Source organism: Gracilinanus agilis, chromosome 1 (assembly GCF_016433145.1).
Source record: "Gracilinanus agilis isolate LMUSP501 chromosome 1, AgileGrace, whole genome shotgun sequence".
NCBI classification, from domain to species: domain Eukaryota; kingdom Metazoa; phylum Chordata; class Mammalia; order Didelphimorphia; family Didelphidae; genus Gracilinanus; species Gracilinanus agilis.
The window spans coordinates 554005715-554033444 of record NC_058130.1 but is presented as its reverse complement, the minus strand read 5'-3'; the positions used below and the strand labels follow the sequence as shown (position 1 = coordinate 554033444).

Here is a 27730-nt window from a genome sequence, read left to right as displayed (position 1 = left end):
GCTGGGAAAGAGAGTTCTGGGGAGCAAAATTCTAATTAAACAGAACCAAAAGAAACTGTGGTGGTTGGTACTAAAGATCAACAGAGGAACAAGCAAGAAACTTTGTCATTGAAGTATAAAACAGAACATCTACAGTAGTCAGAAAGAGGAAGATGACCAAAAGATCAGATAAAATTGGTAGAGAGGCATAATACAACAGTAAAGGAGATTTCAATTATTTAGGCATCTGAAAGAGTACTCTGTCACTGTCTGTCTTTCTCTATCTCTTTGTCTCTGTCTCTGTCTCTCTCTTTTCTCTCCAAAGTAAAACCATTGAGGACTTTTTGTGTTCTCCTTAATTAAATTTTATCCTTTAAAAGGCTGAAAAGCCACCAAGAGTGAATTCTACTCATTCTAGTTCTCATTAATAAAAAGAAACTGTTTGTTAGGGATGGAAATGAAGGCAACTTTAAAGGAAAGCAAAAATTCTTTCCTAGAGTTTATGATAGAGAAGGAAAGGAAATCTAGGTAAAGGCACAATCTAAATTAGTGAAGAAATGTCAACAGGTTCTAAAGTACAGTAGGATCTCAGAGACTCAGATTCTATAAAGGAAGTCAACTCAGAATACACATAAGGAAATTCCAAAGATATAAGGAGAAATAGTTCAAATGAAGATGAAAAACAGAAGTTTTTTGAGGATATACACAAAAGATGGAAACAAGGATAGGTAACAGAAGGTGAATATAAAAACAAAACAGCATGGTATGAGAATGTTAAGTCAGTAGTGATAAGGTTCAGAAGTAACTGAGTCTGATGAAGGAAACTGAAAACAGTTCCAAAAAGAGGTTTTGAGGAAAGCTATATCGAGAAGGCAAGCATCCAAAATGGACAGGACTGCTGCCCAACTTGGATGGACTGATTCTAACTGACAAAGGCAGTCTATTTTCTTTGCCAAGAATAATGAAGTTTAGGCCACCATGGAGAAATCAAAAATGGGTAATGAGCATGTGGTATCTCCAGATAAGTAAAGAGTTAATTAGAGAGCATCATGAGAATTCAAGTACCTGACCCAATCAATAAAGGGAGAGCTAGGTGATGCACTAGATAGATCACTGAGGGTCTTGGACTCAGAAAGACTAATCTTCCTGTGTTCAAACCTGGTCTCAGACACTTAGTAGGTGTGTGACACTGAGAAAACCACTTTATCCTGTTTGCCTCAGTTTTCTCATCTGTAAAATGAACTGAAGAAGAAAATGGCAGTATCTCTGCCAAGAAAACCCCAAATGGGGTCATGAAGAATGGGTCATGACTGAAAAATGACTGAACAACTCCAATAAACTACATATATCTTAAGGTACTGAAGAAACTGAATGAAGGTAATGAAGAAATTGACAGATAAAAGACTGTGATGAACAGGAGAGAAAGGGATGTCTGAAAGTAAAATCTCTTTCCCTTCCAAAAAAGGAAGAGAATGATATCTGTAAATCATAGGCCAGTAATCTTGACTTCCATACTTGGCAAAATCCTAGAAAATATCTATGAAAGGTGTTCTGTTTCATATACTTTCTACCTAGGTGACCCTGGGAAAATAATTCAACTGCTTACTGCCTGCTCCAGTCTCCTCTGTAAAATGGAAGCAATATTATTGCCTACCTCCCAGGGAAGTTATGAGCTTCAAATGAGATCATCTGTTGTATTATCTAATTGTCCTATTGTGTACAATTGTGACAATATTTTAAAAAAACTTTGTCACAAAAGTTTTGTACCTTTCCTATATATATGATAGCTATTGTTATGATGATGACCATGAGATAGTGAACTTCTAAAAAGGATGAATTTCTAAAACTTTTATAAAGAACTATCACTGTTTTACTAAAAAATAGTTATTAAAGAGTAATCTTCTAACTTTACTTGAAAAGGTCAATAAGTTGATAGCTAATGAGAATATAGTTTAGCTAAATTAATAATAGTGCTATATAATAAAATAATATATATAAAATAAATAATAGTGCCACCTAATAACAAAAGTGCTATATATATATATATATAAATACAAATGTTTATATATATATAATATTATTTGATCCTCACAAAAACTGTGGGAAAGACATGCTATTATTATTACCATTTTATTGATGCAGGAATTGAGGAAAACAAGTTAAGTGACTTGCTCAGGATCACACACCTAATATTTGAGGCAGGATTTGAACTTGGGTTTTCATATGCAACATTTTTACTCCCTGCTCTACTTCTTTTCCAGAAAATAATAAGAACTTTCTAATTGGTTTTTATTCTTCCAGACTATTCCCCTCCAATGCATTCTATGTACTCTTGCCCAAGAACCCTTCTTAATGATTATTATGATCATGCCACTTCTTCAAATGCTTCCCATTAACTAAATGACAAATTACTGACTGGCATTTGTGGCCTTCAAAATTTGGATCCTAACATTATGTCTAGCTTTATCTCATACTAAATATGTTTGCTTCCTTTTTTATAACTTTACTTTCTGCCTTATTATCAATCTTAAGATAGAAGAATGGGAAGGGTTAGGTAATCAGAGGTAAGTGACTTTTCCTGGGTCACACAGCTAGGAAGTATCTGAGGCTAGATTTGTACCCAGGTTCAACTGACTCCAGACCTGGCTTTATAGCCTCTGTACTGTCTAGCTGCTCCCATTCTAAATATATGGTTCAACTACATTAGATTATTCTGTCCACTTTTATAAACTAGCCTCCCACCTCCATACTTGCTTCTTCTCACTCCTGTTTTGAACTATTAAAATTTCTTATATTCTTTATTCCCAACATCCCTGAGAAGCCAGGTTTCTCTCCTCAAATGTCATAGTAATTTGCCTAAACCTCTCCACTGAAATTGTCTCATTCTCTTTTGTATCCTATTTACTTGTTTTGTAGGCTTATTGGATTGTAAGCTCCATGAGATCAATGTCTTTAGTATAACTCTCTTTGCATCCCTTCTGGTGTTCTCATATGCAGGGTCTTGAGTAAAAGGTACTTAATCAATGTTGGTGGAATTGAAATGAATTGAATTTTTCAAGGGAATAAATCTTCAGAGACGTTTCCAAGCTTTGCTGCATATTAAGTGAATACATTCTAAGCATTAATCCAAATTCAAAAGACTCTCCATGTAATAACATTTTCTGTCTAGTCTCAGAGAAAAAGAATTTGAAATGGAAAAATGGTTGAAACTTTGTACAGAGACTGACCCAAGGAATTTTCTCATAGGAGGGAGATACCTTTCACTCTAGATGGGAGAAAAACTTCCACACCCTCCACATAAACAGGCCCTGCAAAGGGCTATAGTTAATGCCAACTTGCCTCTAGCTACATGCTGTTGGCATCCCTTTGAAAACTGGGCTTTCATCAAATTTTCTCTCTTATCTTCCTTGTTTCAAGATGCCTTTAGAAATATTTCCCATTTTTCATGGCCGTTTTCCTGGTGCTAACAGTATTGTCTAAACACCAGAGAATATTTAATATTTAATCCTATTTGGTGAATTTAAGAATGTATTCTTCTTAAAATGTGTTTAAAAAGAGCATCAGGGACTATAGAGTGAGAGAACTAAAGTAGTTTCATTTACCTATATTATACCCCATTGCATTTGTAAGCACCCTTTTGCACTAGTAGAGAGGCTCTCATTTCCCACTTCCTCCACTGCTTAAAATTGCTCTTTTGTGCTTTTTTTTTCCTCTTTAAATCTTCAAGTTCTAGAAATATCTATTTACTGCCAGGCATTGGTTGAGACAGGAATATTAATGCAATTAGTAGAAATGTCCTCAGACTTCTAAAAAGATATAGAATGATTTTCAAAACAACAATAAATATAATTAATCAGCATATGAACACTGGTCTTTGCTTACTATATTCTGTCAAATGTGTTATTGAGATAAATTGTTCTGTATGAAAACTGAGGTGTTTTCATTTGTATAAATATATTTAATTACACCTGGAAGAAATATGATAAAATTCATAAATATGATAAAAAATGCCCAAAATATTGCATGCAAATTTCAAGGATCTAAGTAAGCTATGTGACTTAATAGCAAAAACAGACAGCTATTTTTCATCTATTTTTGCCTGACACATATCTTTATTTTAACCCATGCATTTTTTCTTAGAATAGATACTAAGAATCGGTTCCAAGACAGAAGAGTGGTAAGAGCTAGGCAATTGAGGGTAAAGTGACTTGCCTTGGGTCACACAGCTAGGAAATGTCATCTAAGGTCATATTTGATCCCAGGACACCCCATCTCTAGGCGTGGCTCTCTAGCCATTAAGTCACTTAGCTGCTCCTCTGACATATACTTTTAATGTTTATCATCTTTAATCAAAAAAAATATGACTAATTTTGGAAAGAAATCTAAGAAGTTAAATTAATTATGAAACAAATACACTTTAAACAATAAGAAATTAAGAACCATGAATATTAGATAATCAGAAGTTGTTAAAGATGATACTGTCTGATATTGTATATAAGGTTAGAGCCCCGATTAGTTTAATATTCATAAATAGGGCAGGATCATTACAAAATTCATCAACTGGGATCATGAAATGATTCCTTTTAAGCTAAATTCTCCATATTTTGTTATTATCTCCATTGTATCGATCTATGCGATAAAGGGTTTGACTTACACAGTTATGTGTGAATTACACAGGTTTTAGTTTTTCTAACAAGAGTCCCATCTTTACTTAGCAGTTTTACAGAAAGATAATTCTCTTGAAGACACAGAGTGTTGCTTAAGTTAATAATGAATGTGGATTCATAATAAAACTACAAATGAGACCTTAATTCATGATTCTCCTCTAGCCATAAGGTAAGTCTTCAACTAACAAATATAGACATAAAGCTAACAGTTCTTCAGTAGGAAAAGTGTTTGCTTTATTATTTTTGGGCAATGTGCATTTTTTTTTTTGCTCTTCATTGGTTCAAATAATCATCTATACCAGGGTTGGCAAAGGTTTTCAAATTCATGTGCCTAAACTGCAACATCAAGCTACCTGGCAGCTGCAACTCCCTTTATCCCCCTGCCATATTACCCCAGAAAGTGAAGAGAGGCGTAGCTCACTTTGGGCATCTGGGCAGAGGGGTAGAGCATACAAAAATGTCCTGGGTTCTGGGAAGAGGGCAACTGAAGCAGCTCCACTGCACCCCACCCCCAGCAACATGCCAGCCATCTAGGTATGCCAGTATTTCCCCAACACTGATCTATATTCTCTAGTCTAGTTCTTATTCTTGATCAGTGGTATACATTTTTTTAAACCCTTAACTTCTTTGTCAATTTGGCTCCTTGGTGGAAGAGTGGTAAGGGTGGGCAATGGGGGTCAAGTGACTTTCCCAGGGTCACACAGCTGGGAAGTGTCTGGGTCAGATTTGAACCTAGGACCTCCGGTCTCTAGGCCTGACTCTCAATCCACTGAGCTACCCAGCTGCCCTGGTATACATTTTTAAAAGGCTGCCTTGGTGTGAAAATACAACCCATGGCATGGAAAAGCAATAAACTAAGTTTTAAAGGAAGGCAATTAGCTTCTCTAACATCAAACTTTCCCAAATGAGTTACCATTATCTATGTACATGAACTAAGAAAATATATAAAGTGTAGTTGGTAAAAGTAGAAAATTATTTAATGTATAAAAGGTGATCAACGTCATTAATAGCTCTGCATACTGAATAAAAGAGATCTTTTTGCTTAAACCTCAAAGTAGAGACAACCATTAAATGACATGTTTGCGATACTTCCAGAGATAAGACATAAAAGCACAACCAGTTGTTTCTAAGTAGAAGTGTACAGCTAGAATGTAGCTAAACTTAGAGATCATTCACATCTTCCCTTCTTTCTCACTCATAACTTTATAGATGAGGAAAGTGAAGCCTAGAGGGAAGATCAATGTCTCTTAAAGTCACAGAGCTACTTAGCATTATGGTCAAGATTATAGTAACCTGATTTCTAGCTTTTTTCCACTCCACAATGTTGCCTCTAAGTAAATGTCAACAAATCTTCAAGCAATATTTTTGTTCTTAATGTTATTTTCTACCAATATAGTTTTAAATGGTTCCTTTATAATAAATGCACATACTTTGACTTCCTGAATCTATAAATACCCCAAAGACTCCATATTTATGCCTACTTACACAATCTCCAATGGATCAGTGGTCAAAAGACATGAATGATTAACAAAAGATGAAATACAAAGTGTTAGTAATCTCATGAAAAAATGTTCAGAGAAATGCTAATCAAGATAACCTTAAGATAGAACATTATACCTAGCAGAACAGCAAAAATAACCCGTAAATGACAAAATTTAGTTTGGCAAGAAAACAGGACATACGTCATGGGGAAGACTGCAAACTAGCGCAAACTAGTACATTTTGGAGTACAGAGTGCAGGCCCATAGGAAATGATTAATAGCTGCTCTTTCCTTCCTTCCTCCCTCCCTTTCTCCCTTTCCATATGGAAGTAGGCAGCGTAAAATGAAGAAAACTTAACAAAGCTTTTAAAATTCTTCCTTTCCTTCCTTCCTGTATAGCAGGATGCAATTGGAGTAAAAATAACCTAAGAGGTTTTTATCCCAACATTTTGTTTACAAGTGCCCAAATCCTAAAACATTGAAAAGGACTCTTCCATATAAAAACATTGACAACTGCTCTATTTATAATATCTTAAAATTAGAAACAACCCATATCTTCAATAATAGCAGAATGGCTGAACAAATTATGGCTTATTAGTGTAAATGGGATATTAGAGTTCCATAAAAATGACAGATGAAATGTACGAGGAAGTATCCAAAGACCTAAATGAAGTAATACAGAGAAAGATCAGCAGAACCAAAATTCTACATACTGACCATAAATATGTAAAAGAAAGAAAGAAGGAAAGAAATAAAAACATGCTTAAAGGTAGTAGAGCTCTGGGAGGCATTTTTTGCTAGTATGTGTGAAGTAGGTGATTTTTTTTTCTCTGCAAAAGGCTAAGAAATTAGGATAAAATGTTCTTAATTTTGTATTTATTTGACTGCAATCACCATTAAGTTAATAAGAAAAAGGTCTATCATATGTTTGATGATTTCCAAAAAATGTAGATATTTATAAAATATACTGAACTAGGAGACTTGTCTCCTGGATATTATGGTTCAAGATTCAGATATACTAGTCAAAGACTAGTAAAAATTATAGCATATCACTTCTATGGTGTTTTAAGTGATTATTTGGTAGATAACCATATAAAACTGATACAAGTTATTAGTATTTATTTTAAAGTTATACTAAGACCATATGTTACCTTAGGCAACTCTCCACACATGCATAATTTATAACATAACCTAAGTGACCGCCCATGAGACCCATGTCGAATAATAAATTAATCTACCCAAGATTTCTCCCTGGAGGGCTGTTTAACATTTAGTTTAGGTCACAAGGGCAATTGGATCAGTGGTTTCTGCCTACCCCTTATGCCAACTCACACAAACATCCTCAAAAGTGCAGTAATTTACAATGATTTTTTTAGTGTCTCCTCCAAATATATATGTATACATATGCAGATATATGAGTAGAATAGTAAATAGGTTCCATTTGCCTTTGTATTATGTTAAAAATGCATGTCAATGATATATGTACTTAAAACTGAGTTGCAGGGAGAGGTAAGGAGAGGATATTTGAGAAAAAGAAATGGCTAAAAAAGGAGATAGGGATGGCTAGAAAAAAGAAGGAATGGTCTCATGAACCACATTTTCTGTAACAGTCTTATGAGGATAGAACTAAGGAAAAACAATACAAACAACAGACAAAAATATAGTTTATGGTGAATCAAAGAAGAATAACTGGAAGATTAAAAATATGGAAAAAAGGAAGGGTAAAAAGTAAGAAAGAGAAGAATGAGAAGAGGAGGAATGAGGAAAAGAAACACAGGTAAGAAAAGGGAGTAAGAGAGGAGTATGAATTTATGGATGACCACGGTTATATTTTTCCATAATGCCTACTTTAAAAACACATTTTATTCTTTTTTAGCAGCAACTCAGACTAAAGTTTAAACAATATTGTTAAATGGCAGTGCATAAAAATCTCCAAAGTTAAACATGTATGGTTAATGAGGGAAAACCAAGTCAAAACCCCAGTGGCTTATTTTGTGATTTGAAAGAGAAGCCTAATACCATTGTTTTGACAAAGATTCAATGGTCCTTAAGAAATTCGCCTTGACTTCTTCTTTCCCGTAACAATAGTTTTCTAATTTTCTTTTTCTGTCCTTGTCTCTCCTTTTGCCAAAGCCTGTGAAAGGGCAAGGTGTGATGGGCTGGTGCTGTAGTTTCTGAAGACTGTTAAACTTTGGATCAGATAGTTACTACTCCAGGATTTAGACTGCTTCACACAATACCAATCCAAAGAGTAGGTAGTAAGGTGAAGTATTTACAGCAGGGGAGAGGTGGGAGGATGGAAAAATAAGGCAATATATTTCCTTAGGGTAGGAAAGCACAAGTATTCTTCAAAACCTAAATAGACTTACGATAACCTGGCAGACCATGGGGAAAGCCAAGTGAATCAGAATCAAAGAGGGAAGAAAAAAAATAAGAGTTCTCCTATTAATACCACCTGACTATGTTAAACATACTGAAGCATTTACCAATGAAGAAATTAAAATTCTGTCCAAGTCCTTTTCATGTATTTCTGCCTTATCAATTAAACTATTAACTCCACATGGGAAAGAATATCTTGGTGGTTGTGGGAAGAATTATTTCCATCTCTGCCAACAATATGCTAACCCTCATCCTGAGATCTAGTAACTGTTACTGTGTTGTATAGGGAATCAAACAATTCTTTGGATAATTATCATAATCCTTGATTGCTAAATACATATCACCTTTGAAAATGAACTTAGTATCTTCTCTAATCACTAGCTGTAAGCTTCGAGATACATCTCATTTTACAAATCATTTTAAGATCTCTACATAATTTAAAATAGGCACAGAAACTAGCTTCACATTCACTGTCTGAGGACGAGTTTGGGTAAATTCTAGGAGGCGTGACTATCAAGGTATGATTTTTTTCAACAAGAATAACTCATGAAATTGCCCTCTCTAGGTTCAGACAATGTCGACATCAATGAAATAACAGAGCTTTCAAGTAATAGAGTTCTAAAGCAAAAATAAAAGTTTATGTGTAAGTTAATTTTTATTTGCTTGGTTTTTCTTAAAATGCTGTTTCAAGACTAAGGGGAAGAAAAGGAACCATTATTTCTTATTTGTGTCTCCATTGAGGAAGATTCAAATTGTACCTTTTTGATATGCATAGTTGATCATTTTAATAGATTTGCTGGGACACAAAAGAAAACATCTTTATTCTCCCTATTTGGGTTGGGTGATGCAGGCAACACAATTCAACCTCTTCTCTTTACTACTACTGTGTGGTCACTGTTCCCTACCCCTTTCCCTCAGCCAAATCAGTTGCCATATCATTATATATCACCCATTTTTATCTGTTTTGTTGCTAAAATAGTCTTCCTTCTCCTCTCTGTTAATCTAACTCCTGTTTCCTTTGAAGAAATGCGGATATTTAATCTATATCTTGATTAAACCAAAGGGCCATAATGCATGTCTCCTATTCTCTTAATTTTTTCTACATTCCAAGTATAACATCATATAAGGATCTGAGTCAAAAATATTATCATTAGATGAATGAATCAACTAACCAATGAACTAATCTTAGCTGGTTCCTGACTCACTGCTACTTTAAAGCCTATCTTATTTCAATGAAGCCACTTGATAAAGGAGGGCATGATTTTCATAGGATTTTCATGGTTCTTGTATTATTTGAGTATGATAGAGCATGGATAATCCATACAAAATTACAACAATTTGCTCTAGGATATCTTTTATCAAATATTTATAAACATCCTCCAGGATAAAGAAGATAGAAATCACAGTCATGGGGTGGGGGGTTGGGGGGGGAACTTCTCCCATAACATTTTCATAGCCTGGGTTAAACACCAATCTGGGATCTGAATATTTTTGCCCATATTAAGACTTCATGGAAAACAATGACGTATAACTATGTAGTTAGTATTTGTTTGAAGCTCACCTTTTCTTCATTACCAGTACAACACCCAGAAATATAATAACGAACAGCAAAATGCCCGCAATGACTCCAGCGATCTTAACCGTGTGGTCGGTTTGTTTTTCTGGCTCTGGGGCTGGTTTTGGAGTGGCAGCTCCTAAAGATTCAAAGAAATAAAAAAAAAGCAAAGAATATGAACATGGAGTGAGAATAAAGATGTTACTTTAAAAAATTATTTTGCTGAATTTAACATAGGAATAAGACTTATCAGAGCTGGCAGACAGCATAGCTTTGAGTTTTTTAAACAGCTTTCATATGCACTGAAAAGAGTATAATTGTCCATATTGTTCTTCAATATTTTGCTAAACCATAATATAAGTTGGATAGTACACCCACGCTTGACCCTTTTACAAAAGACTCTTCTCAAATACACTTTTCTATATTTTTATTATCTCTGTTAGCTCCCTGCTTGTCCTGCCTTTTAAAAACTTGCTAACAACACAATAGCTATCCTAAGCCTTTATCCAAATTTGATTTGCTGGAACATTTTCCTCAATTATTTTTCATAAATGAAGCAGTAATTCCAGAACATATTAGCGCAAACACCTGGAAAAGTGAGATAAGCTCATTTACCATGCATTTTACCAGCAATTGTTTTTTCACACAATAGACTTTCCCCCCCTGCTTTTGGAAATCTAAATCTAGGTCACATCTGGTAGGCAAAAGACTCCTTCTAAGCAATTTATTCACAAAGTGGGAAGCAGCTGATGATCACATTACTGGCACCCACATTTAATATCTGTTTAAATGAGATAACCAGTGCCTTACAGCAGCTACTGTCTTAGCTTTTCCAGCTTCCCTATTCCTATAACATCATTTGTACTGTTTACCGCATAATGTGATGGAACGTCAAATCCATGTCTGATGAAATATCCATTTCCTCCACTAAATGAGTTCAGGATGAAAAATGTTAGGGATGCAATGTTCAATTCACTAAACCAAATCTCCTTCCTCCCTCTTTTGAGGACTTCTTCCTTTTTAATCAAAATGTGACAGCATTCATCATTTGAGATCCCATATTACCTTTACAAGGTAGATAAATGCATTTAGAAATAGAGATTTATTTCTAAATTTTCTCACAGTATGCCTCTTTTTTCTTATTTTTTTTGTGGAGGTGGGGAATGTATTTAAAATTTAATTTAACAGTATTTTTTATCTCTTCTGTACTAGTATTCCTCCATATTTTTTCTTCACGTTTAGTTTTTTATCACCTAGAAAGTGTGAACCAAAGAATAACTCATCTATTCTTTTTTTAAATTATAGATGAAAATTCCTTAAAACAGTTATTTCAATTGGCATGAATAGGATTTCATAAAAAGATATTATCTATTTCCACTAGGAATTCATCATTACAGATATCACATTCAAATGGTTAAATTATAGATGTTTTGTTTACTGACTAAGCCAGTATATAGTTTTATTGTTGTTCTTTTCATTTGCATTCAACATTTCTATGTCAACCCCAACTCTGTAATTGCATTTGAGGTTTTCTTGACAAAGATAATAGATTTTGGTTTGCCAAAATTTCCTTCTTCAGCTCATTTTAGATGGGTAAACTGAGGCAAACATGGTTCAGTGACTTGCCCAGAATCACATAGCTAGTAAATGTCTTGGGCCAGATTTGAACTCAAGAAGATAAATCTTCCTGACTCTAGGCTCATTGTGCCACCTGAATCTCCCTTCTTGTTTTATATTTACTTCTAAATATCTATAAAGGTCAGATTTTATTATAGCTATTAATTTCAACGAATATTAAAATCAGTGGATACAGAAATATTTTTATTAATTGTGATTTTGGTCCAAATAGGATCTGACATGTAATTTCTAGAAACTAACTGCACAGTGATATCTTTCTTTTATTTTTTGATCCTAAAAAGGAATCAAATTTTTCAGTTCTTCAGTGATGTCATTAAAATACAGTAATTTTTGTGGCAAAAAATCATAGTTTCAAATATTTAAAGATAGAAGAGGTTTCATTCAGTTTAATCACTCTAGGAAAACAGAGTAAAGGAAGCTAAGTGAATTGCCAAAGTTCACAGATATAGCAACTAGCAGAGGGAGCATTTGAACCTAATATTTGATTCTTAATATAGCATTTTTCCACTATAGTATATTGTTGCCTAAATGGATAAAAGACATGGAATATTTTTTAAAATTAAAATGTTTTAAATATCAAGAATGAACCATTTTAAATTCATAAAGCTAACATTAGTATTTCCAATGTTCAATTTTTTTTTCTCATCCGAAAATTTGGAATCTGGCCTCTAGTTAATTACACTAGAAATTTATGTTTGGCCCTGTGCTATAAATTTTCAGATGACACCAATCTGGAAGGGACAGTTGATATATCAGGTGACAGCAAAAACTTCTGGATGGGCTAGAATATCAGATAGAATCAATTAAGATGAAATTCATTTGTGATCAAAGTAAATTCTTATATTGAGTTCAAGGAATAAACTTTGTTGTTATTCATTTGTTTTCATTTCTGTCTGTCTCTACGTGACCTCATCTAGTGTTTTCTTCACAAGGACACTGGAATGGTTTGCCATTTCCTTCTTCAGTTCATTATATGATCAGGAAACTGAGGCAAATAGGGTAAGTAACCTGCTCAATGTCACACAGCTAGTGGAACCAGATTTGAACTGAGGCCAGATTTGAAATCATGAAGATGAGTCTTCTTAATTCCAGGCCCAGCATTCTATTCTCTATACAACTTAGTTGTACTTAATTAGTTGCTCTTGTTTGATTCTTCATTTTTGAAAATGATATTATGGGTGATGTCTTGACATCTACATGAATTGCATTTAAGTGAGGCAGAGTTGTACCAAGTCTCATTCTCTCTTCCAGAGTTCAGTGTCAAAAGTTTTTACTGGTAATGGTCTGGGATTCAATGGATGACCTTGGTTTCTTCAATGTCTGACTAACCTCTAAGCACTCCACAGATAGAAATAAAACTTGGAAACTTTAATAAACTCATTTTTTCCTGTAAAGTATTTACATGTCTCAGTATTACAGAAATGATTTAGAATTCAAAAATTATTTCTACCATGTGATTTGGTATCACTGACTTCTTTTTCAGTTAAACAGATTTATTCCTGGAAAAGTTTCTAAAATATCATCCACTAGCTTTTTAACCAGATCAAAATATGACACTGGATAACTAATACCCATAGCATCATAAAATGAAATGAGACTGTTATGAAGATTTAATGAAATATGTATATTAAAATGCTTTGAATACTAAATATATTAACATTATATTTTTGTTAATATTAAAACACTAAAAATTTACTCTATTGTTATAGGACAAATAAAAAAGAAGAGAAAACAAATGAGCAAAATCAAGCAATACAATGATTAAAAAAATATCTGACATTATGTGATGATTCGTAGCCATGGATTCCTTACTGTCTTTTCCTATCTCTTCCTTAGGGCCATGCTTATTTTTGTAATCTTGTAACATTTATTTTTTTATACTTTTAAGGTAGTTCTTTACAATTTTCCATTAAATAGCCTACATTGGTGCCCCCAAGAAATCAATCATTTTTAAGAACATAATATATCTTGCCTTAAATTTGACCAGTTTGCTAAAAATAGTTTTATTGCATATTTTTAGGTAGTTAATAAGTATAAATTAGGGGATATGTTGGTAAGTAGCAGCTCATCTGAAAAAATGTAAGGATTGCAGTGGACTACCACCTCAATATATGTCAAAATATTTAACTATAAATATAACATAAAGCACTTAAAAATAAAGGGGTGATAGTCATCAAAAAAACAATTAAAAAGTGAGTCTTCTTGTATTCTGATTTAGTCAGCTCACATATTAAGTATGTTCTCTTATGAGTATAGTGTATTATGAAAAGTATTGATAAGATGAAGAGCATACAAGGAGGGTGACCAAGAACGAATGTATGAAGAAATAAAATAGAATTTATTAAGCATCCGCAAAATGCTAGGCACTGATAATATAAATACAAAAGTTTGACAGTTACTTCCTTCAAGGAGCATATTCCAATAGCAAGATTCAACTCATATAAAGGAGACTTCAGGCCAGGAAAGGTGTTTAATGAGTAAAATCACAGACAATATGGGTGGAAATATTTGGGGAATAGATTATTATAGCCTTTCCAATCATATTGGTTTGATTACTGTCCTCAGAGTGGTGAGAGAATGATGTTATACTTTGATAAAAGAACAGATATTAAGCTGCGTAGGGTGGTCCTGAGTTCCTAGGAAATGGCTGAATGGGATGTGTATACATGGTCTGGAGCTGGCTGGATGTAGAACATTAGGTGATTTATCATTCACTTACTCACTCACCACTGGGACAGTCAATCCCTAGGATAGCATTCCACAACTAATAAGATTAATCTTGGGGCAAGGTATTAAGCTCTCATTAAGGTTGCTTCCAATTATGAAATTTTGTGATTCTTTAGTATCCATTCTCTTAAAACAAGATTGTTTTTGCTATTATTAAGTGCTAATCCATGGCCTATCATTCTTCCTTACTGGTGGTATCAGACTTCTAATTCTCTAAATAAGTTTTCTCTACAAGTCACCAGTGAAATTTTTAATGATTTTTTCTCTTGTATTTATGCTTATCATTGCTATGATAAATGTTTTAAGTTAATAACTGAAAAATGGATTATTCTGAATTTCAATATTTTTCATTTTATAAACTATTTGTCTCTTTATGCATCCTACTTATAACATGTAGAATGTCCACTTAGATTTTTTCCCCCCTTTTGGGCTAAAATCTTAGCCAACTTCTGCAATTCTTAAGAGGAGGAAAATGAAATTGTTATGCTATCTACATGATCCAACTATCGTCATTATTTGAACTCTGCTATTCATTCATTTTACATTATAGGTCAAGAAAATGAAATGTTTTATCTCTGACTAGTACTAATGCATGGTGGATAGGATGGCAATCATGTAAAATGGGGTGGCATTAAAGAAAACAACGAACTAAACTAGATATGGCTGTGGGACAATGTTGCTAATGAACATTTTATTTCCAACTATTCTGTAATGGTGCTGCTATGTACCAGATTCAAGTGTTTTTTATCTACATTATGAGACTAGTTCAGATGTCTGGATTTTAGACTTTTAGATTGCTTTTTAGAACTATTAACACATATCCAAATGTAGGTATGAAATAAACTGCCACCCTCTACTTTTTTTTTTGCATAATCCTATACCATTCTACATATTCAGATGAAAATTATAATAATCTCAAAACATAAAATTTGGTAGATTCAAAGATTTTAATAGTTTGTAAGGTTACTATATAAGCCCACAAAATATGAAGAATTCTATAATTTTTTACCAAAAATCTTTGTTTGCTTTGAGTTAGCCTTGAGGCTTTCTCATTCTACAAGACAAAGAAAGAATAAAGACCAAAAACAATGGTTTCCATCTTGAACAGAAATACTGTCCACATTGGGCCTTCCAAGCTGTATGGAGGTCTTGCTAGGGAAATATGAGTCTTGGGGTCAAACTTATTGTTACCCTTTTCTTCATTTTGTTTTCTAGAAAAAATTGGTTCATCTGTTCCAGAAGTCTATATTCATATTGAAGAACTCTAAGAGCTATGATTTTCCATTTCCTTTATTCCTTAACATAGGTGTTTTTTGTTTATTTATTAGAAAATTGCTTTAAACATACATATAGCTATAATTATAAAGCATCAATGAGACACTGACAAGGTATGTTTGGAGATCGAGGATGATTTGACTGGACACATTTTTAAAAGTTTTTTTACCCTCCTCCATGTTTTTAATAGTAAAATTTTATAAATCACTACTTGGTATAAGTTTTAAAAACATTTCTTCTCTGTTTTATGAACTTTCCTCTCAGATTTCTAATGGCATCAAATCTTATTATTCCTCTTGGCACAAATTATAGTTATATTTGGAAAGGCATAACTTTCTTATGAGTTTTCTGGTTGGGGATTACTAAAAAAGCTGAATTTGTATGTGTATTTTTAAAGAGTAAAGCTAAATGTGTGCATTGTTGTGATGGGTATAATTTAGATTTGCGCAAACTCATTCAATAGTGATAAGCTGAAAAAGTATTGCAGAGGAATCCAGCAAAGGAAACTCATGAAATTAAGGAGCAGAACATAGAAGCACCCAATTATTATGAGCATTAACTCCCAATAATTATGCTGTCTTAGTCATTTTCCTGTTATGTGGGATTGTGACCAAGACCACCATGTGATCAAGAAAAACAGAACAGGTTGGAGTACATTCAAGCTTTATTAGAGAGGATCTCTAACATGGTGTCTAGTGGGAAAACAAAATCTTGGAGCAAAGGAATGGAGATCCAATATAACAATTGTTGGTTTTCAACTAGGCAGAAAACCTGTTTGGGTTCAATATTTTCTTTATTTGTTTTTTAAAAAATCAACAAACCAGATATGGAACACCCTTTAAAGCCTTGGGCTTTTGTTTCATCTTTGAAAAAGACTAGTATCATCATGGGATGCTATCTTGACTTGCATATAAATTGGATTTAAGTGAGGTGGAGTTGCACAGAGTTATCAGCTTCATTCTCTCTTTAGAGTCATCAAAGTCCAGTGGCAGGTAAAAACTCAGGACAACTGGTGATGATGGCATGGAATGCAGTGTATGTATGACCTTGGCTGCTTTCACATCTGACCAAACTCTAAGCATTCCATGGTCCTGCTTGTTCTCATCTTCCTATTTCACAAAGGGATGTTTTTACATGATTGGGATAGACACCGATGAATTTTTGACTCATCAGTTATCCTCAACCTGGTTTGAGTATTGCTGCTGGGCATGCTATAGCTTCCTGGACCCACAGGAGAGAGTTGAGTGGCAGGAAGACTCAAAAGGTGGATATGCAGCCCTGAAAAAGTCTTGGCAAACCCTCATACTAGAGGTGCTGGACCTTCTTGAACACCAAAACATGAAGTCTTGACTACAATTTTGATTATTCAATTGACCATTGAAATTTCTTCAGAAGATAAAAGAATAATGTTAAACAAGAAGGTATGGTATTCAATGATACCAATAGCTAGAGATAAATTTATTTAATTCATAAAGATGAATCAAAAAGACAGTGGAAAGGAAGCTTACTTTTTTTTTTTTTGTGGTAGGGCAAATGAAGAACCATCAAGACAACAGCTGGGGATAGAAGGAAGCTTCTGGGAGTGTCAAACTAGAGCAGCTAGATGAGATAGTATAGAACAATGATGGAAAACCTTTTAGAGTGCTTGCCCCGCTCTCCCTGACTGAGTGCTGTGCCAACCTCCCCTGAGACTGATTTCCAACTCATCCCACTTTGCCCCCCCAGTTCCCTCCTCACCCCAGAGAGGGGAGGGAGGAAGCACTCCCACTGGACTGCTGGGCAGAGGAGCGAGTGATGAGAGGTGCATGTGGAGAGGGGGAGGAGAGTGACCCAAGAGCTCTGCTCCCCTCTAGCTCTGCTCTCCTCCAGCTATGTGTCATACTGTGAGCTATGCTCCCCTCAAACCTAGCTCCTTTACAAGTCTACCACAGAAATCACCTTTGTCACTCATTGATGTGAGGGACTGATAGTGCTTTTTTTCCCTTCATATCCCAAGCATTGAACACAGTAAATATTTACTAAATACTTTCTTAAAATTGATTAACAAGAATGTGAAATTTTATGAGAAGTTGTAAAAAGTTTAGTTTTATCCTAAGTGAGACTTATGAATCACATTTGTTCAACCTAGCATAGCAGAAGTCGTAAAAGAACAAAAACACTAGATTATCCTAATCACATGCTATGAGCAATTTTGGGTTCTGCAGTGTAGGATAGGTAGAGTTCTCTTCAACCTGTGCACTCTCCTTTCTTTTTCTTTAGTTCAACTTACATTTTATCCTTTTTTCACAATATATAGAAGGGTCTATGTGCTCATTACACACTACACTCTTCCCTTGGGGAGAAAAAGTGACCAAGACTAGTTAAAAAGAACAAGCTGGAAACAAGATAGTGATAAAAAGAATAATAGGAACAAAATTTTAAAAGAGATGGGATGGTAGGTACCAAGGACTATTCTGAGTCAAGAGGGAAGAAGAATGTGAAAAAACACGATTAATTAAAATATATCACATTTCATTCAGAATATTAACACATATAAATGGAAAGGGAAGACTGTCCTGCTGTGTTAAAAGGTAATAATAATTCAACTTGATTTAACTTGCTATGTTAGTGGTTTGAGGAAAGTAATGAAAAAATTAAGACTAATATTTGCTTTTCAAGGAAGTTTATTGTGTTATTCTTGTTATTATCATCACCAGCATTATTAACAACAATAGCTAATATTTATATTCTTTAAATATAACTTATTTCATTTGACTGTCACCATAGCACTGGTATGTAGGTACTATAGACATTATTTTATATGTTTCAGAGATGAAAACGTGACTTCTTTATGGCCACATTGTATCAGAGAAGAGATTTTTCTTTACTGGGAATTCAGTGCTATTTCCACCATAGTATATTGCCTATAGTAAGTGTTAGGGCAATAGTGAAGCACTCAGATAAAAAGTTCAAAAGCAGATTTGGAAGAAAGTAAACTTTGACCTTAATGATTTCAATTTAATTTTAAAGAGATTTTAAAAAATACTTCCCATATCACCTCCCCTTCTACCAACACCAAAGGAGAAAAAATTGCTTCTAGACATCATCAGTGATACATTTATTGATGAGGTACTACACAGAAAATACTAATTCAGTTGGGAACTTCTTATCATCAAAGAAATTGTTTCTTTCTTTTACTTCTTGCTTATGACTATGGATATGCAAATAGAAAAATGAAATTATTTCATCAGGGTCATAATGCTACTAATAATTTCCTAGAAGCTTTAGTATCTATCTGGCAAGAGATAAGGGTTTGATATACTATCTTATCCACATTGTGTCAGCTACATCAATAAATGAGAGCAGTAAAAGGTAGGAAAATAAGAACAAAGAATAAAAAAGTAAATTAATGTCTCAGGGAAGGTGGATGTATCAAATCATCTATAATTTCAGTTTTATATGAAAAATTATGTTTCTTATTATTACTTGCAAAAGCTGAACATGTTCTATATGCACTGCAGTGGAAAATTAAAGATAGTCAAGGGAAGAGTGAGAAATTCAAAATATAAGCATATAATCAGGCTACAAATAACAAATAAGATATGAATTCAGATTGCTCTTAGAATAGTGAGTGGTTCTGCATTCATAAAACAATGGTATGAGATTTAAAAACAGAAAACAAAATGTTGGCCCTGTACTGAGTTGATATATGTTGCTGAGGTGGAATGTTTATGTTTTCACCTTGTAACAACTGAGAAGATATTTATGCACACTGTAGAGGAATTGTCACAAAGTTAATACAAAATAGGATGTTATTTTGGATATCATTAATATTGTTTTCATATAACACTAAAAGGGGGTAGCCAGGTGGTTCAATGGATTGAGAGCCAGGCCTAGAGTCTAGAGATCCTGGGTTCAAATTTGACTTCAGATACTTCTTAGCTGTGTGACTCTGGGCAAATCACTTAACCCCTATTACTGAGCTCTTACAACTCTTCTGCTTTGGGACCAATACAAAGTATTGGTTCTAAGATGAAAGATAATGAATATATTTATGTATGTTTATAAAATACTAAAGTTTATAAAACGCTTTCTTCCTGAATAACTCTGTGAAGGACTCATTTTACACATGTGAGTCATTTTACAAATGAGGAACCAAGGTATTAAAAGGTTAAATAACCTGCCTATATGTTAGCTTACTCAGCTAGGCAATGTCAGAGGTGGGAATGGATCTGAAAAAGTCTGATCAAGGCCAAGACGCTTTCCACAACAGCTTCTCTGAAATCAAAAAGCCAGAAATGCTGGCAGAAATGCTATTCTTGGGCAAGAGGGCAAAAGGAAGCTATGATAACTCATTCCAATAGATTCTCTTTTACATGAAAGTCACAAAGATGTTACTACAAAGTAACGTACTTTAGTTTACTCAGCAGAATATTTGATTAATCATTACATCCACAGCCCATCAACTCTCTTTAAGTTTTTTTTTTGGTCAGTCGATATTCTTTAAAAAAGGTTCTCCAATGTAGATAAAATTTTTCTTTTACAAAACGTCTGCCTTCCTATCCCTTTTTCCCTTTCTTTTTCCCTCTCTCTCTGTTCTCCTATGTTTTCAGGAACTATAAATGTTCCTATAACTAAAATGTGTTTCTCCCATCTTCTTGGAAAGAGCAAAGGTCTTAGAATCCGGAGTATGGTGGGAAATAGTACTGGTCCTGCCATTTAGTAACAGGTCAAGTCATTAACCTCTTTAAGCTTCCATTTCTTCATCAGTAAAAATGGCATAATGTAACACTTGCATTACTTGTCTCGAGGCACTCTAAACTTTGAAGTGTCATGAAATCTGAGCTGTTATTATTATACAGGTTTCCTGTTTTTTCTTGTTGAGGTGGAATAATGCTTATTGTTTGTCTGGGTGTTTTGTTTTGGTTTTTTTTTTTTTTTGGTTTGTATCTGTGATTTCATTGGAACAGGGGAGCTCCTAGTGTGGAATCTCCCTCTTAGGATTAAGAACATTAATTTAAAATAATCTTACATCTCAGATTTGACTGGAATCTTAAAAGAGGCTTGCTCATGCTTGGACAGCTAGTATGGGTCTTGGGCTGGACTTGGACCCAGGTTTTCCTGACTATGGGTTGGGTCTCATTTGCTATGTTGTGCTGTTAACTATCAAAAAGATGAGCTATTTAAAAAACAAACAAAAACAGCTCTAAAATATACAACAGACAAAAATCTTAAGCATATGCCCCTGAGCTCCCGACTTCTGAAACATATACAACCAAACACTTCCAATCTAACTCCCCTCTTTACCTAAACTCTTCTCTCTAAGTTGCATGTACAGAAGACTAAGACAGTGAAAGGAAAACAGACAAGAGTCACTATCTATTCCTGTTGTTGTTCAGTCCTGTCTGATACTTCTTGATTCCATTTAGAGTTTTCTTGGCAAAGATCCTGGAGTGGTCTGCCATTTCCTTCTCCAGCTCATGGAATTAAGGAAAACAGCTTTAAGTGACTTACCCAGGGTCACATAGCTAGTAACTGTCTGAGGTACCATTTGAACTCAGATTTTCCTGATTCTAGCAAGGTCTGGCACTTTTTTCACTGCACCATCTAGCTATTATTATGATTTTATAATAGCTTTAGTCTCAAAAAAAGATGGGTCTTAAAGAGGAAAGACAATTTTAAACAAAGCAATGGGAAACTAAAATAATTAAAATGTAAGCATTAAATAATAGGACCTAGAACATTCTACCACTACAATTGCCCATAAAAATTGATATTCTTCTAAAATTTCATTTACTCTGGCCTTCATCCCTATTTCCTCCCTACTAGAAATTTATACTTTACCCCTGGTACTATCTTGGGTTCCTATAATCTGGACCTAGATCATCACCTCAATTATATACCACCTTCAGACCATTTCACCAAATACCCATCTCTGTTTCCTAAAATCTCTTCATTATATGTTGTTTTCCTTCATTATAATGTAAACTCCCAGAGGGCAGAGACTGTCTTACTTGGTTTTATTTATTTCCTCAGAATTTAGCAAAATGCCTGGAAATGCACTTACTGAATGTTTTCTAGTTCTAGCTATGCTATGCAATCATTAAACATTATATCACTACCAGAGCCATTATAAAAGAAATATTTTTTTCTATACATTCTTACTAATGTATGTCATCTACACTGACCCTTTCTTGGCACAAAACACTCCGTTTCAATGCAAATCAGATATTTTTCTTCTCTATGTAGCAATTAAAAATAATTTGTATTATGAAATTTGTATTATGAAAGATTTGACACAATATTTTTAAAGAAAGAAAAATTTAAATTCCTGCCCCACTAAAAAATTAAAGTCTGTTTTAGTTGATATTTGCCAGATATATTTTATAAAGATATGGTCTTTCTAAAGAGTTTAGCAAAGTGGGAGCAGCTAGATAGCTCAGTGGATTGAGAACCAGGCTTAGAGTTGAGAGGTCCTGGATTCAAATCTGGCCTTAGAGACTTCCTAGCTGTGTGACCCCGGGTAAGTCACTTAGACCCCATAGCCTACCCCTTTCCACTCTTCTGCCCTGGAACCAATACATAACATTATTTCTAAGACAGAAGATAAGGGTTTACAATTCTTTTAAGTGTTTAGCAAAAGCTGAAAGTGAATTCATAAAAAAAATTATTGACATTTTAATCACAAACTCATTAGTAGTCAGTTGTTTAGAAATAAAGCATTTAATTGTCAGATATGATGACTAAATTTTTTTGATTTTAACTTTTACTGATGTGAGAAATTTTCATAATTCATTTTATATTTGGAATCTACGGCCAACTTAATATTTTAGGCAGTAGCATTGTATGATGGAAAGGGTATTCATTTTGGAATGAAATCAAGAGCTCTGAATTTGAATTCTAGTTCTGTTGAATATTAAATACATGACCACAGGCAAGTTAATTAGTTTGCTGCGCTTGATTTCTCATCCATAAAAATGGGATAAGACAAGACGTGTTTACTGTTTCAAATGCTTATTTTTGAGGAAAATGGCTTGTAAGGTTTAAATACACTATAGAAATGAGAGCTACTTTATTTTCTATCACCATTATAACAAATGAGGAAATCATCCCAAATAAACATTTGTAAAACATGTAATAATATTCTAACCAATAACAAAACATGATATATCTAAATGCCATGTCTGGTTTTTTTTTCTAGCACAGAACTTGTTTCTATAAAAGTTGAGTGGCACAGAATTCAATGGATTTCATATGATGATGTAGAAATTTGGAAAGTAATGGAGTCTACATTGGACTCATCCATTAACCCATTGTGTGATCCTGGGTAAGTCATTAATATAATCATATAAATTAGCATGCATCTACCATTTATAATAGATGCTTAGCAGAAAACTAAGATTGGCCCACCAGTTGCAAACATCTTTGATTTTAAGAATGTCTTCACCCTCCCAATATTTTCAGTACAAATTTCAAAAGGATCCAGAAATTCTCAAATGAGTTAGTCCCTTGAGTTAATTATTAATTAATGACCTCTGTTAAGATACAAAGTTGTTAATTAGCTGAGTATGTAGTTTGGGAGAGAAACCATTTAATTATTTGACCTACTAATATACTTTCATGTTATTCAGTTGTTGACTCTTCATGATCTGACTGGAGTTTTCTTGGCAAAGATACTTTTTAAGACCTGTTATATCTCAAGCAGTGTGGTGAGAATGAAGATACAAAGACAAAACAGGAAAAAGAATCAGAGCATGAGAAACTTGTAGTTAAGCCAGGAGAGATGACACATACCAAAACAAGTACCCAAAATAGATATAAGGTGATTTTAGGGAGAAGACACTAATTAAGTGGAGGAGGTCAAGAAAGGCTTTGTGTAAAAAGTGGTGCTTGAAATTTGTCTGGGGAAAACCCCCCTAAATATTCTAAAACACAGAAGTGAAGAAAGAGCACATTCCAGGTAGAAGGGATAGCAGCCCATGCAAAGGTTCAGAGGAGGAAAATGGAAGTTTCATGTATGAGAAACAATAAAAAGGCCATTTGACTGTAGTGTATATGGAAAGAACTAATGTATTCTAAATACTAGGGCTCTGATTCCCCTAACAGGTGAGACTGGAATCAGGTTGTGAAGAGCTTTAATATCAAGCAGTGACTTGAGTTTATTAAGTGTAGGGGAATGTGAAATGGTCATATCTAACACCATTAAACTGACTCTGGCAACTGTGTGGGAAATGGACTGAAGTGGGAAGAGATAGGTGAAACCGAGACTAGTGGGAAGACTTTAGGTCTAAGAAGACCTGAATGAGAGTGATGGCTTTACAGATGTAAAGAAGTGGGATGAATGCAACAGATGTTGTGCAGGCAGAAGAGCCAAGATTTATTAAATAAGTGAATGGCTGGGCTGAGAGAGAGTGAGAAGTTGAGTATGTAACCCTAAGAAAATTTCCCCTATGGCACAACTAGTTATCAATAACTGAATGTATTTTATTCATTATGACTACAATACCATATTAGCTTCTTTGTACCCACAACCTGTTTACTTATGAATCATTAGTAATGAGTGTGTGCCAAGGAGATCATAATTTGGTGTGGTTTTTAAAATTCTTTTTGAGTGAGGGGAGGAAAGGCTGAATATGCATTTCATTGCTGGCTGCAAGTTTCACTGAGATCAAATTCCTCCCTCTGGAGGCACACAAATACGTAGAATGATCTGAAGTAATTGTGCTGTCTTTTGGCATATGTACATATAAGATGTTGAAGAGGGATAGCTTTCAAAGGACATTTTGTTAAATCAAATGCCTTTTTATAGTCAATAAACAAGAAGCAGATAGGCATTTTCCAAACTTCTGGTATTTTTCACAATTTTTAGCTAATTTTGTATCTATGAAAATGTAGTCGGCTATTACATAAGCTTTGTAAAAACCTGCCTGCAGCCTCCTTATACTTTCATCAAGGTTGCCATTGCTGTGCATATAGCATAGTTTAATGAAAATATGGAGAGATGGGAGATCAGAAAGAGGAAAGGAATAAAGATTTAGATAGCACCTACTAAGTACTAGGTATTGTGTTAAATGTTATCCTTTATTTCTTTTTTCCTTTCTTTCCTTCTTTTTTCTTTTCATACAAATATTATCTCATATGATCCTCACAACAATACTGAAGGTAAGTTCTATGAAATTACCTCCTTTTCACAGTTGGGTAAAATGAAACAAACAGTAGTTAAATGACTTGCTCAGTCACACAGCTAGAAATTGTCTGTCTGGATTTGAACTGAGGTTTTTCTGACTTCAGAGCAAGCGCTCTAACCACTTTCCCACCAGCTGGCTCTGACAAGAAAACAGTCATGTGAATCTGGAGATACTGATTTTTTGATTATCTTTTCTAGGAATAATAACTGTGACTAACATTTACATAACACTTGCTTGAGGGTTAAAGAGTACAGCTTCGATTTCACTGATAGAAAGAACTCCTAGATGAGTTCCTTTGTACCAAGGAAGATCAGGAACTTCTCTGTAACTTACAGTCATAGGGAGATTGCCTAAGGCATTGAGAGATTATATGACTTGCCCAAGAATCATAGCTGATATATGTCAGAGGCAGGACTTGAACCCACATCTTCCTGGTTTGAAGGTCAGTTCTCTATTCATGCTGTGGTGCCTGTCTCTTCCTCTCTGCCTCTGTAGCTCTATATTTCTCTGTCTATTTCTATATTTCTTTCTATTTGTTTTTGTATCTCACTTTCTATCTTTCTCTGTTTTTGTATCTTTGTTTCTATATTTCTCTTTCATGCTGTTTCTCTCTTCCAACGTACATATCTGTTTTTATACACACACCCAGAGTACATATATACACATATACGAGTAAGGTTTACAAATTATTTTATTTAAATTATCCCATTTAAACTTCACAAAATTTTGTCAAGTAGCATCTGCATGAGGCAGAAGGGACAAATACAGTGAAAAAAATACTGAAGTCAAACTGATTATTAGTTGGCAAATCAGCATTGTTTGTAGGGGTAAAGCCAATTAGATTTTAAGATATTTTAATGGTGTGTGAAGAATCCTTTTACTATATATTATATGAATTAGAATGTTACTGCAGTATTATTTCTAACAAACGATGTAATGAACACTTATATTCGTAACCAAATTCAGAGAAACTGAGCTGAGCTCATAGAATAGGAATGGATATAATGAGAAGGGTAGAAAAATCGGTGCTCTGACAAGATTAAAGAGATTATGATGTTTAATCTACAGAAGCAAGGGATAAAGGATGACTTGACATTGATAATGTAAGCTGCTTGAGAATAGGGATTGTTTCTTTTTTGTCATTATATTTTAGAGCCCAACACATCGAGAAAGTAGTAGTTTAGAGTAATCAATTAATTACTATTACTCATTGATTGATCACACAAAGAATGCATGGCCATGTCTTCTTTAGGTAGAAGATTAAATAGATTTAAATTAAAGCAGAAAATAACTTTTATTAAAACTTTTCTTGCCATCAAAACAAGAGAACAAGAGTCTCTTATATACAGATGTGACTTATAAAATCTCTGGCCTGGGGTTCTTTAAGGGTATTCCTCCTGTGGCAGATAGGTAGCTCATTTGGATAGAAAGTCAGGTCTAGATAGGAGGTCCTAGGTTCAAATCTGGCTTCAGACAATTCCTACTTGTGTGACCCTGGGCAATACACTTAACCCCAATTGCCTAGTCCTTACCACTCTTCTGCCTTGGAACTAATACTAAGTATTGATTATAAGACAGAAGAAGGTAAGGGTCTTTTTAAAAAAAGAGTATTCCTCTCAAAAGTTATGAGTACTTTATTAATAATAATAACAATAACCACAACAATAAATTATTAAAATTGGTTTTTAGGTATTAGTTTCAAGCATCTCCAATTGTTGGGATGAGTAGTTAGTAAGAATTAAGAATATATGTTATATTTGTATTATTAAACTTTCTCCTACTTCTTTCTATAGAAAATTTATGTTTCTCATAGCTTTTTCATTTATAAGAAGCAATTGAATATTTCAGAAAATTTCTGATTTGTTTTTGATATATTTCATTCAATTTATTTAGGATCTTTCTTCTGAGATCTTCTGAGCTATTCCTTTGTTTGCCATAGTAAGATCCCTGTGAGCTAGTTATGGAAGAAAAAAATAACAACAACAATAATAATAACAGTGGACACTGAGGGTTTACAAAGCACTCTACTTATTTTACTTGGTGCTTACACCAACCTAATGAGATAGAGGTATTATCATACCTATTTTCCACATGAGGACAGAGAGGATCTTAAAAATCAAATAGCTTGCCTATAACCATGGGTTAAGCAATAGAAGTGAGTTCAAAATCATTTCTCTTCTGACTCCACATCCACTTTCCATCATATCACACTATTATTCATGCTCGTTTTGTAGATGGAAACATGAGGCACAGAAAACTTCTGTAAAATGTCTAATGGTCATACAATTGGTGATTGTTATAGCTCAGCTAGACTGAGATTTTCTATTTCTTTGTTCCATTGTGTCTTTCCATTTACAAGCTATACCATCTTTACTAAATTGAATGTGAATCCCACATTCTAATATTTCTACTTTTAACCTTCTTTTATTTCCTAGCATGATCCTTCCATAAATCCTCACAATATCCTTTATTTTTCCTCCAGTCAATACTTTTCCTTTCCTTTACAATAAAGTGTACAAACCTATAATGTTTGAACTTGCCTTAAAGATGACCAAATTAAAGACTTACTTCAATGCATGATTTCCCATTAATAAAAATCTTAAAGATTATCAGTGATGGGGAAAATTCACTGATTACCAAGGTAGCCCAAATGAATTTCTAATCAGCTCAAATGGTTTGAAGGCCTTTTTACTGATTGATTGATTAATTTTATTTTTAAATTCTATGATTTGCCTTTCCTTAATTTCTATCCTATTAGCTCTAATTCTGTCTTTGCAGGACAAGTAGAACAATACTGTTCCATATGTCAACCCTTTGGATCTGAAGATAGCTATTACATGTCCTGACTTCAACAAGGTAAAC

At 34.0% G+C, this 27730-nt stretch overlaps 1 protein-coding gene across 1 annotated transcript in view; it reads right to left on the bottom strand.

Annotated features, from left to right (window-relative positions):
• Positions 1-27730, bottom strand: part of PTPRM (protein tyrosine phosphatase receptor type M) — a 1055867-nt gene that overhangs the window by 345043 nt on the left and 683094 nt on the right. The window contains exon 14 of the mRNA XM_044666801.1: positions 10068-10200. Within this exon, the coding sequence (XP_044522736.1) occupies positions 10068-10200 (133 nt within the window). The remainder of the gene's footprint in view (positions 1-10067; positions 10201-27730) is intronic.